The sequence below is a fragment of the Cygnus olor genome, chromosome Z (assembly GCF_009769625.2).
Source record: "Cygnus olor isolate bCygOlo1 chromosome Z, bCygOlo1.pri.v2, whole genome shotgun sequence".
In the NCBI taxonomy this organism is placed as follows: Eukaryota; Metazoa; Chordata; class Aves; order Anseriformes; family Anatidae; genus Cygnus; species Cygnus olor.
In genome coordinates, this window is record NC_049198.1 from 65,721,929 (window position 1) to 65,734,405 (window position 12,477).

At 42.4% G+C, this 12,477-nt stretch overlaps 1 protein-coding gene across 2 annotated transcripts in view; it reads left to right on the top strand.

Moving 5' to 3' along the window:
* The window catches only part of DGKQ (diacylglycerol kinase theta), a 93,106-nt gene extending 84,438 nt beyond the window's left edge, over positions 1-8,668 (top strand). For both annotated transcript variants that reach the window (XM_040541906.1, XM_040541907.1), the window contains exon 23: positions 800-8,668. In XM_040541906.1, coding sequence (XP_040397840.1) covers positions 800-898 — 99 coding nt within the window. In that variant the 3' untranslated portion in view covers positions 899-8,668. The remainder of the gene's footprint in view (positions 1-799) is intronic.
* The last annotated feature ends 3,809 nt before the right edge of the window (positions 8,669-12,477 follow it).

Below are 12,477 nucleotides of genomic sequence, written 5' to 3' on the forward strand. Positions count from 1 at the left end.
CTGGCTGTGCTGGAGGAGGGAGGGTCTGTCAGAAAGCAGCAAAGGAGAAAAGTGAATACTGGAGGAGGAAAGTCTGAGGAAAAAAAAAAAAGAGGCTTTGGAAATAACTGGCGTCTGTTTTTCCCTGGTCTTCCAGTGTATATACAGAAGAAAAAGAGTATCAGCTGCTTAAGAATTAACTTTTGATATTGAAATTGTGATATAAATGTTTTGCAGTGGTTGACTCTGTTAGGTGTGCACGAGTTTACACATTCATCTGCTACCTTAAGGACGCCTTTTTAACTCTCAGAAGTTTGTTGCTATGGACAAGACATATCCCCACAAGGAGGGCTACCAGAAAAATAGCCCTTGCAGATGAAAAATGAGTGAAAAAGAGGGTCATACGTCAGATGTTTGGGAATATGTTAAACTTTGTTCTTTTCCTGCAGGAAATTGTTAAAGAGAGAAAGAACAAACCTAAGTTGTCCTTCCAGTAAGAAATATTTTTGTCTGTAAGGCTAGTGACTGGTAGCATTACCCGTATGTATGTGTATGTATGTGTGTGTACATTCATATATATGCACACACATTCTTACACTTCTATATGCATGTACCTACATGTGTATATATATTTACGTAAAACTCATTTAATCCTAGCACTTTATACGGATAGCCGCTTCAGACAGTAGTGTATTTCAATGTGTTTCAGTTGCAGTTCCAACATTTTGCTCATGGATTAGTTGCCTTAGATCTGCTTATGTATATCTGACTACAGATATTTGAATACTCATTCACCTTCTTTAAAAACTTTCCGTTTTAGGTACATATGTTGAAAAAGTCCAAGCAGAAACAGAAAAAAACTGGAAGCCTGAAAGAGATGAGAGTGGATAGCATGGCAGTATCTGAAGGAGGACGCTAAGTGGAGACCTGTGCTCAGAAGCGAAGCAGCACAACTACTGTAGATACCAAGATGGTTCAGTAAAACTGAATGCAGACGGCTGGTGAAGAAGGGTTGCTTAGGAGTGTGCCTTTCATTGCATTTTAACAGTACTGGGTTCTACTTCGTCTTTCAAAGATAGTGCCTCATTGTTACAAATAACTATTATGCACCACTTGCCTCTTTTGAGATGTTTACTTTGGGTTGCTTTTCCATAAACCATTTCCCAGTTTTTAATATATATGGAACTGAGGCCAAACAGAGATTCCAAGATGCCGAGATTTCTGCATCTATGTTCACAAAGACTCTTCCCCTCCTCCCGGCTTTTTCTTTAAGAAAATCATTCCATAGATAAGTTTTGGTGTATCTTTCCATAAATGAAAATGTGTTTTAAATTAATGCTCATAGTAACCACCAAACCAAAAAAAGGCAAAGACATGAGCTGCTGAGAACTCCTTGGATAAGTCCAAATAACATAGCTGAAACAGTACTACCGTAGAAGAGAAAAAATACAAAACACAGGAGAGATGATTTCTATAAAAGGAGCCCCATGCACTGGGAAGAAAGAAAGTACTAGAACAGTTGAGTCAAAATATTTCAGAGAGTTTATTTCAACAGTATTTAGACTGCATGAGTGAAGGGGAAACAGCTTTTAGAGCAAGTTGTCAACTGAAGTTGATAATAGCCTGCTTTAAAGAACATTTGAATTTCAGCAGCTACCACTCTAAAAAATGAACAAGAATACCTGAGGCAGTATTACATTATACTGACTGTTTTCTATTACTGAGACCATTATCTTTGACACCAGGCTTTTCTTCTTGCCTTTACTTGTGTTATCTTGTTTTTGCTTATTTGTCACAGTTGGACTGCTACTTAACAGCAAGTTCAAAGACTAAAAGAATTGTCACTAATTAGTGTGAAACAGGTACCATTTAGTGTTCAGTAAAGTGAATTTGCACAGTGATACAGTAGAGCTGAACTGAAATACTGAAGAGTAACTTCACTGAGAAGACTGAGGAGGTATTGAAGCCTGTACCATGCATCTAATATTTTGTAGGCTTCAGAAAACTGGGGATGTGATAGCTGTCATGAAAACTCACTTATCTAGTCAGCCTTCTCGAGTCTCCTGTGGGTGGTGTTAGCAGCTGTGGACCCAGGGACTTGGTGACTATTCTCACTGGGATGTGTGTTTTCTCCTCAGAGGTTGCCGCTCTCGTCTCCTGTGAGACTGAGATCACTCCTCTGTGCTTACCCACCTGCTGAAGACACAGGGATCCAGTAGTTCTTTTCTAGCTACCTGCTAGTGACTGGCACTAGAGCTGATGTGTTGGTCCTGTAATGTGCTACATACATCTGCTCCCTGTGGCTGCAGTCATGTTGGTCTTTACTGACATCTTTACTGACATCAGTGCTGGTTTTGTCTTGCTTTGGTCCTCCAGTGACTAACCTTTCACTTCAGGTCAACATCATAACGAGATGCCCTCTGAGCACAGTTGGTTGTGGAGCAAGGGGCCTGTGTGTTTTTGCCACGTGTGTGCATTGGCTCCCTGGAACTACTTCAGCTGTGCTGGCATGGATCAGAGTCCACTTAGCTAGCCAGTGTGATAACTTGTCCTCTGTTGCATGGTAATAACAAACCTGGCTGTGGATGGCATGAATTTGTCACTCAAGTGGCATCTTCAGGAAGGTTCCTCTTGTTAGCATGTCTAGAAAAACATCTCCAGCTACTTCAGGAAACTTCACTATAACTTTGAAACATGCAAAAGCCATTGTCCTGTGTTGGAGACCATTATGTAGTTAGATAGTCCGTGCTAGGTTTGTTGACATCAGTCTGTACTCTGAGCACTGTGCCATCTTCAGCAACATCTAGCCATTACCTGTGCTTTATATTTTCCAGTTAGGGTACAGACAAGGGTGTGAATGTGAGTACTATAAAACATTCATCTGTAGCATCAGACAGAGCTACACAGCTAAGGCTATAAACAGAGACGCAAGAAGGGCAGCTGCCTGCAGTCTCTCTTTGCTGCCCAGTGATTCCTTCTGTTAACAGGTGCTTACTGTTGTTGTAGAGATGCATTTGAAGGACTCCTCCTTTCACTGGAGCTGGTTATTTCAATTGTTAGTTTAATTTTTAGGAATTATCTTCACGTACTGCCACATGGACTACAACTTAACGTTATTCAACATGCAAACTAGATTCGTGCTGTGCAGGAAGTAGCTTGGACAATACAGGAGGAGATAGTGTGGATACTCACCTGGTCATTAAACATGGCATTGCCTCTGCTTCAGAACGTTGTCAGGAAGGATTAACCGGAGCTCCTCCAGCATCCTGGTACCAGTGTTACAAGTAGGAGGGCTGTGCTGTATTTCAGGCTATGCCTTCTCAGGATGAAGCTCACAAATTAGAGAAGAAATCTTAAATACATTGCTGTTGTAGTTGTCCAGAAAGCCAAAGAAACTGCTTTTTGTCTTTGGGGTAGTTGAAAAACTGTTTGGTCTTCTTTCTTATTGCTGACTCAAAGATGGAGAGGAAAACTGCTAACTCTTTATTACAGAAAACATGCATAAACTTTCAAGCGTGTTGGTACTGACTATCTTCTACAGCCCAAGTTAGTAAGGCTGTCTGACTGTGTTTTTCAGACGGACATCATCCTGCAGCATGTAACTGACATTGTTCATGTTCCTGGCTCGTTAAAGGCCTGTCTGTCTGTCTCTGTTGCTCAGTATCTGTTATCTAAAATAACATGAAACTCTTGGGCCAGAGTATTTTAATCAGAGGGCCTCTTACTGTGACATACCCTTCCTTCCATGGGGATTTTCCATACCTGGAATGCTGTAGGAGCCTGTCTCAGGGTAGCATTGTGTTAGTAAGGCAACACAGAAATATAAACATGTTCTCCTTGCAACTGTCCAAGGAGATCCTAGTGGAAGATATGGAGGCTTTTAGTTTTCTTTTCTCTTTCTCTTTTCTCTTTTTCCATAAACTGACTCCCACATGTTGTTTGAGTAGATGAGTGCCACACTGGAATGAAAATGTATCTTAAGAAAAACACACTTGGCATTTAAGGTCTCTCCACATCATAGAGTGATTTTTAGTATGTTTTGAAGACAAAACAGGTTCCTGGGTAGTGGAGATAGAAAAGCTCTTGTAAAGTTTTTAAAAGAAGAAACTCTCTGTTGAATGTCTCTATCAAGATGTTCCAGTTTCAGGTACTGTAGAGGCCAGTATATCAAGGGGATCATACCTGTTTTTTTGGTGTTTGTTTTTTTTGTTTGTTTGTTTGTTCTTCTGACATTTTTATTACACTGATTATCTGTAAAGGCCTAGTATTTTCTTCCATAGGAGTGAGATTTCCTTGAAGAGAGGTGATAAAACTCTTTGCAGTTAATACGAAACATTTTCACTTAGCCTTCACATTGAACGTAATAATGCAGTATACTTCACATCACAGTGGGCTGATACATGATTCTCAGCACTGAGTGGAGAGAGGAACGCTGTATGAGTACCTGGTGTTCACACGGCCAAGTGCTTTAAATAAGGCAGTAAGAAAAGTACTGGGAAGGAGGCTCAGTTCTGAACAGGCAGGTGTTAATCAACATCAGGTACGCAAAATCAGAAAGCGTAACCCATGGACAGGGAGGAGATGCAGGCTCGCTGCTATCTAGAGCACACACCTTCATCCTGCCCTGCCTTCTCAGCTCACCTACAAACAATGGCAGGCACACGGAGCAGCACTAGCATCTTTCTTGCTGAGCTTCTGGTCTTTTATGTGGTGTCTTACTACACTTTCCTAGCATGGGGAGAAGAGGGATCCTGAAAGCCAAGGTTCATTTCAAATATCCCACTGTCACAGACAAGGAAGAAGTTGGTTAAAATCTGTTTCTATGGGCAAATACATTACCTCTGTCTTGAATTAGAACCTAAATTCAAAAGCGTATCCCCGAGATAAAAATACTACTTCAGAAAATTTGCTGTTTTTTCTCCCATGACTTTTAGACTTGATTGGAGTAGTTTAAATTGCTGATACTTTCATTGCATTGATTTTTGTATGAAACTGGGTTATATTACCAAAAACATTTTGTTTATTTCTATATATTCATATATGTGTGTGTGTACATATATACATGTGCGTATATATGCACACACCCTTAAAATAGTCTTCCTTGTATTTCCATGAAAGGAAATGGTGTGTGGTTTTTCAGCTCTTGCAAATAGCACTCACTTCTGGATCTCACCAGTTTTGGTCAGAAGGCAGGGCTTGCTTTCTTGCTGGTCCCACTGAGGCTCTCAGCACACATTTCTAATGGATGTGTACTTTCCAACATGATAGCAATATAGTCAAAGCACAACTGTGTTTATAGTATCTGCATGTGTACAGTTTGAGCCCCTCTTACTCTTTCTAGATTTTAATCAAGTCTTAGTGTGTTTAAAATCAATGGCAATGGCTGTTGTAATGTTTTAAAAACTAGAGGCTGTAGCATAGTCAACTGCAAGACTTAGATAAGGAACAAAACTAAATGAACAGTTCCAGACAATTGCTTGTTAATCTTCATAGTTTCCTTCTTCAAAGTATTGCGCAGATTACATTTCTTTAAAGAGCAAATAATGTACTGTGTCAATAATGTTTTGAATATCAGCTCTGTGGAATTGCTGAGCAGCTAGGCGTGCACATTACCTTGCAGTAGTCTGTTGGCATGTAACCATCTCATTTCCAAATGAAGCCTCGTTCTGAGGGAGGAGAATGTAAGATGAACTTTTGCAACACCTAAAAAGGGCTTATGCTGGAGACAGAACAGATGTAGCTGCATGGGTATTTTGTAGTGTGCTCCAGCTGTGTGCAGGTATGCTGTGCGTTGCATGGCCACCTGCCCGTGCTCTAGCACTGAAACTTGGGGGTGCGCTGACGTTGTGCACTTGAGAAAGCTGCCAGGAGACAGGTGTCTTTTGATCTGCGCCCCGTACCTCTCCCTTACTGCCTTGACATGAACTCTGCATTTTCCTTTCCTGCTAGGCTGCCTTCCCGCCCTTTGGGCCCAACCTTTATACTGAAACTGGTAACAAAGTCATGAGTGAGCTGGTGTAAAAAAAAAAAAAAAAAAAAAAAAAGGCTGGTGAGGGTGTGCAGAGGGCAGGGAATGGAGATCCTGGTCTAAAACTCTGCTCTAGCTATTGGCCTTTAAGCTGTTCATTGATTTCTGCTTCAAATTCTATTTCAGCCATTTTGCAGCTGTGCAGCAAACATTCAGCAACTACTGACATGCCTGGGATTCGTGGTGGCAGCACTGCCTCAGTTTTCAGCCCTTGACCTTGTATTCATCAGTGCATGTATCACTTCACAGACTTTTTGCACTTAACAGTAAATGCAGGTTAGATAGTTTTAGGGTGTGGCAATTGCAATGTTTGTACTTTTTTGTAAATACGGGGATGATTCTACAGATATAAAAATGCACTTTCAGGTAATGATGAACACAAGTTTGTAGAACACAACTGTTTAAAGTTTTAAGAGTTTCTTTGACTTGCAGTGTTCCTTGATCCCCAGCTCTGATACTGTGTTTTCAAAAGCTCTGCTTGGGAATGAGAGATGGTATCTTCCCCACGTCGCAGTATGTATTTATATCTGACTGACTGAAAGTTCACATATATTTTTAAACAATTACGAATTGGCTGCTATTCTAAGATTTAGGCTTCTTAGTCTGATTTTATAATGCTTTAGAGTAATGTTAAAGTTTATTTATAATGTCAACGTTTACTGACTTGACACTCGGCTTGTAGGAGAAGTCCAGCTCAAAGCCTTTGTTCCTTTGCTACTTACTGTATTTTTGAACAGTGTAAGTATGGAATGCAGTGAAACAAATGCAATTTGTTAATCTTAACATGCAGTTAGACCAGCAGTTTCAATGTTTACAGGACAGTGACTATTGATTGTAAACCTATACATGTCAGTTGAAACAGTGCATTCTCTTTCTGCATTCTGGAAGCACTGTTTCTGCTTCCCATGACAATTAATCAAATAGTTGCCTTCTGGTTTAGACTCCTAGCTATGTCCCTGTAGAGAAACTTAAATGTGGATTATGACTTTTCTGCCATTGATTCGTAGGGCAGACTTTGTACTGACACAAGTGTTGTATTGAATGTGTTTTCCAAAAGATTGACTTTATTTTTTTGTGAAGATAATTTATCAGAGTGTTTTATAAGCAATTCAGTGTTGTTAAAAGGTTGGTCTGAAGTCTTGAAATAAATGTATGTAGATATCAAAGATGTATCCCAAAGTGAAGTATTTTTAGTAAGACACTTACTGGTGTAGTTACCCCTCTGAGCTCTTCTCGCAACACACCCATTTAACATGTCACTGTGGCTCGAGTGTGTTATTTAGGAGAAGACTTGATTTCAGAAGACGTGGCTTCATTTATGTTGTATGTATCCTGTATTACACTTCTGGCAGCAACTCCAAATATAAGCACCAGCTATAGAAGGCTGAGCTTTTCCCGATACAAATCACTGTCAGATAAAGAGTAGAGAGCCTGCCCTCGTGCTTGTCAGCAGGAATGCTACAAGTCTGGTGACTGACTGGCCGTTCAAGTCATCTCTCGCTGTCCACAGAATGTGCCACATGTTGATCCTTTTGCTTTCTGAAGGAAATAAGGCACAAATCAGGCCCATCCCTGTGTCAAACAGTTACAGCTTGCCTTGCCATGGCATCCCGTTCTTTGTGCTGCTGATCTTGCCAAATTGGGTAGCAAGAGGTGCTTGAAGAATTACTGAGTATTTATTGTGTACTTTTAGGTGCTTATGATGCCTTCACTGCTATTTTAAAAGAAAATTGTGGGGATCTGTATCATAGCAATAGCTGTATAACTCCAGCTTTCTGAACATGCCAAAAGCAAGTAATCCTTGAGATAGTTTAATTATCAATGGTGTAGATAGTAGCAATCAATACCTTGAATAAACTGCAAGTTCTAATTAATAGGAGTATCTCTGCTTTGAATGCAAAGCATCACAGAGTTTGTCATTTAGTATGGATTTTAGTGTCCCTCCTACTTACAAACCACTCATGACGTGTTAACTCTTCTCAAACTACAGCTTAAATAACTGTGGTTTTCACCTCTGGTTAAATCAGCCAACTTCAAGCAGTTTTTCAATGAGTGCTGTTTTAATATCAAGATACTCTAAGATGTTTTACAACATTTTTGTGAATGTTCTAACACATTGTTAATAAATCAGCTTGGCCCAACAAGCTAAGGTAAGCTGACCACCAAACAGTTTAGCTATTGTCTAGTGCTTATTCTTTGTGCACCTGCCTGATAATTCTGAGAAAACAAAGTGTAAGCATAAGCATTCAAGTGCTCGAAAACCTTCCACATTGTGTGCCTCAAACTAGTAATGCATTTTCACATTTACTTGCTTATTGGTTTCAGAAACAGGGTTTTAATGATGTAACTTGTTTCTCAGTGTCTGTCTTGCAAATCACTATGCTGTGGTAATTTGTATACAAATAACATACCTAATCTACTAATTGGTTTTTAAAAAAAAGTAATTTATAGAAGATGGACCTTCCTCATATATTTAAACATCTGTTTGTCCTTGGGTTGTGTTTGGAGAACAATTCTGTATATATTTGGCAATATGTTTGTGTTTAATTTGACTGTACATTTTGCACTGATTTGAAATTCTGTATTCTAAGTATTATTTACAAGTTCCAGAGATCTATAACTAGAATTTGTCTGTGAAAAATACAGTATCTGTTCCACCCTGGTTGTTTGTGGAGTAGTAGTGCTGCTTTGAAGATGGCAAAGTACACTTGGTGGGAGGGAAACGTACTTGGTTTCCAGCAGACATTGCTTGGGTTAAGTGTTCCGTAGTTTTGCTCTCTGTGAGGCTGGGTGGTGCTCCACGCTGGGTCAGGGGAGGGTGGCTGCGTTGTAGCAGCCTTGTTCATTTCTTAGGTTTTAGTTGCTACAATGATGCCTACACGCTGCTACATGTGCACACTCAGCAAGGGTCAAGCACTTCTGGAGCTGTTATTTCTATGGGAAGCACCTACTCCAACCGCTGAAATATGTGACGCGTAACACATTCTCTCTGCTGTGCTCTCTTTCTTTGTTTTGTTAGTTACTTCAGTGATGATCCCAAATTTTCAAGGTAGTTTCATACAATTACTCGCCCTGTTTGCACTCCTGTAGGAAGATATGATGTGGTGATCTCAGGCTGTGGGGAACAGGCCCACGTATGGTCCCATTGTGCTTGGCTGGGCAAGTGCTGCGCCCCAGGGACCTTACCTTGGAGGGGGCTGGAGGAAGGGCAGCCTGGGGACCACAGCCCCCTTGCCCCTGGCCCAGCTGGAGACCCTGCCCCACCGTGGCTGGACAGCCTGTGTCCTCCCTGCAGGTCGTGGCCCTCCAGCTCCTGGCCTGCCTCTCGTGGTGTCCATCATGTTGGCATCTCCACTTCAGAGGTCCCTGCTGCATCAGCCCTTTCCCTGGCACAACGGAATTGTTTCTTCCCATTTTATTGAAAAATAGGGGAGGGATTGTTTTTGCCCTAGCATCTCAGGGTACACCTTGTTCCTTGGCGGTCTGCAAATCAAGAAGCTTCAAACTAGCTACAATCACATCTAAAAAGCATGTATAGTAAAACTTGATTCAGGACTACTGTCCTGGGAAAAGACGGTAAGCAAACAAAATCCTGTGGGGAAAAAAAGAAGGAAAAAAGAAGGAAACAAAGAAATTCCCATGATATAACCAAGCTGCATGCTTACCAGCTTGCTTTAACAATGGAAGGAAAATGCTCCTTTCTCTGTTACTGGGAAACACAAAGAAGCATTTTCCACTTATTCAGGTTTGAGCGGTGTTGTGGCACACTAAAACATGTTGCTCTTCAAATTCTATGCACTTCAACTTCTACACATATGTTTACAGATGCAACCCAGCACTTATTTCAAATATGCAATTATGGGAGCCAGCCAGGGCATCCAGTGGGTAGAACACAAGTACCTTGAGGACCAGGGAAATCTCTGTGGGTGCTCAATGTGGGGCAGTCCTTCCAAATGCTGCAGGTGGGCTTGTGGTCAACATGCAGTGAGCTGGTGAACTTCTCTCTTCAGGAGCCATGACCCAAATTCCATCCTTGTACACAGCCCTGGAAAAGAAAGAGACTGCAGTTTAACTCTCCGCTAATGGGGAAGAAGGAGGTAGACATGAAAATGCGCTCCTTCTCCTTAGCAGAGCACTGCTAGAGGCTCTGGCATCACACCTGCAGACACCTCCCAGAAGGTAAGGACAATGCTCAGTCCTAGGCTACAAGAAGGTCTCTGAACCTTCAACCAAACTTAAACGAGAGTGCTCTCTCTAACTGGCAAAGGGCAAGAGGAGGAGCAGAAAAGAAGTGTGAGCGAAGGAGCTTCCAGGCTGGGGCTTCAGATGGCCCAGAAATTCACTCTCAGTCAGGGGGGACAAGTGGGTGTTTGGGTATGTAGAGGACTACACACCATCTTTAAGTGCATGGCACACGCCTGAAGTGGCCTGTGGGCAAAAAAAGCTACCAGGTTGAGTTACCGTGTCACAAGGTCATATCAGGGTGACGCACCATAGGCTTCAGTGGAAGATTTAAGATTTATATACTTTAATAGCACACCCAGGAACCCAGGTGGTTCCAAGGTGCCATGACGTACAGCTAAGTAGGAAAATAAAACTTCTAGACAAGTTAACTATAAAATTAAACTGAAGGGCAGATGGAGCCATTGGGGACATCGAGTTGTTCATCAGATGATGACTGGCCCCCTAAAGCAGGTGCTTTCTTGTGAGGCACAGCTGAATACGGTGGGCTATGGCGCACAGGTGATCTGGATCGTCCGGGCTGGGTGGCCAAATGCTGGAACGTGTGGCAATGGTGGCAGGGGCTGCGTTCCCTCCTTCCCAGGTCCAGCCTGTTGCAAAGCTGATGTTTGTAGTTTGCAGACACACATGGCGCACCGTGCATGTGATCTGTGCTGTACCTGGCTCTCAGACCTGTTTACCAGGAAAGCCAGCTTTAAGTTTGCTGGGGGATCACAGAGAGAAAGGAGGGGGGAAACAATCGAACAACAACAACAGAGCAATTACAGGCAGTTTAACAGAGAGGTGGGAGCACATCGCTCAGCCAGAGGAGTGTCCTGCCCAGGCACCTGCTGACCTGCCAGGGGCTCCTTTTAAAGAATGAAAAGAGGGGAGAGTAGAGTTGGGTTCAGAAAACTTATGCTAAGTAACTGCACAAGGACAGCACCTCACCCCAGACCAGCATGGGGCATGGACCAGCTCTGTGCGTTCAGAGCTTCCCCCAGCCAACCTGCGCAGTGGACACCAGCCTCTGTCGTGGCAAGTGCTGGCACTGCTGTGAGGACAGTGCCACTTGGTCCGTGCCTGCTACCGAAGAGCCTGGTTAGAGCCAAGGGTTTCTGGGGATGCTGGTCATTCCTCTGCTCACTTGCAAACTGGTTGGAGGCCGGGACCTCCTGGCTCCAAGCAGCTTTTCCTCCTGCAATCCCCAAAGCCCACGCAAGCAACCACAGCCGCTCTGGAGGCACAAACATCCCCAGCAGCAAGGACATCGGATGTGGATCTTGCCACCCCTGCTTCAAGCTGGCCAAGCTGGAAGAATTAATCCAGTTATGTGAGCCGCACACCAGCTTACAGTGAAGGCAGTGCTCCCACATCTCTCCAGCAAAATGGGACAGCTTGGCCCTTCTCTCCATGAGCCTTTGGCTCCTGCTGGTATCTCCATCCTACTCATAAGTCCTCGTTAGCCATTCCTTTTCCCGGACTCCTCGTCAGTCCTATAGAGAGCTCTGTACAGTGGCTTGCCATATTTGCTCTCCTTTTTAAATAGCCAACAGTTTTTCAACAGTTATTTTTTATGTTTTTTTTTTAACAGTTAAGTTTTTTTAACAGTTATAAGTGAACACGATGTGGATATTTTTTTCAGTGTCTTTAAATTTGTAACAGTGGTGTGTCAGCAGATCTGGTCATAAACTTTAAACCACAGCCTGCTATAACCTGTCCAAAGTCTCAGTTACACCTGTCTGCCAGCAGGGTTAGTTTCTGTTAATTATAACTATTTGCCAGCTGTCTGCCAAGTGCTCAGCTGAGTGTTGGCACAAAATGAAGGAGTGTCAATGAAGTACCATGCTACCAAAGCACGGACCTTAATTCTGACAATTCTTTCTTATGTATAAACAAAGCCGCTCTTGTGCTTGGCACAGCTTTGTGAGTTCGCTGCCCAGTTAACTGCACTTGCTGTTACGCTGGAGGTTGCTGCCCTCTTGCTTTTTGACTGAGGATAGCCAGACCTTCCGATGGATCAGGGAAGGCTTTCAGGAAACCCTGCCTGGCCCACCGGGTGTGCTACTGCTGCTGGTTGAAAACACTGTAAGAGCAATGGTGTACTGTCGTTATGCAAAAATGCCCTTAACATAACTATTCGGTCTGTGGATGTGTAACTTAATCTATTTTAATTATTTTTTTAAATTATTTTTTTTTCTAAAGTTCTCCAAAACTATTGATGTTCTGGGGAGGGAAATAAAAAGGCA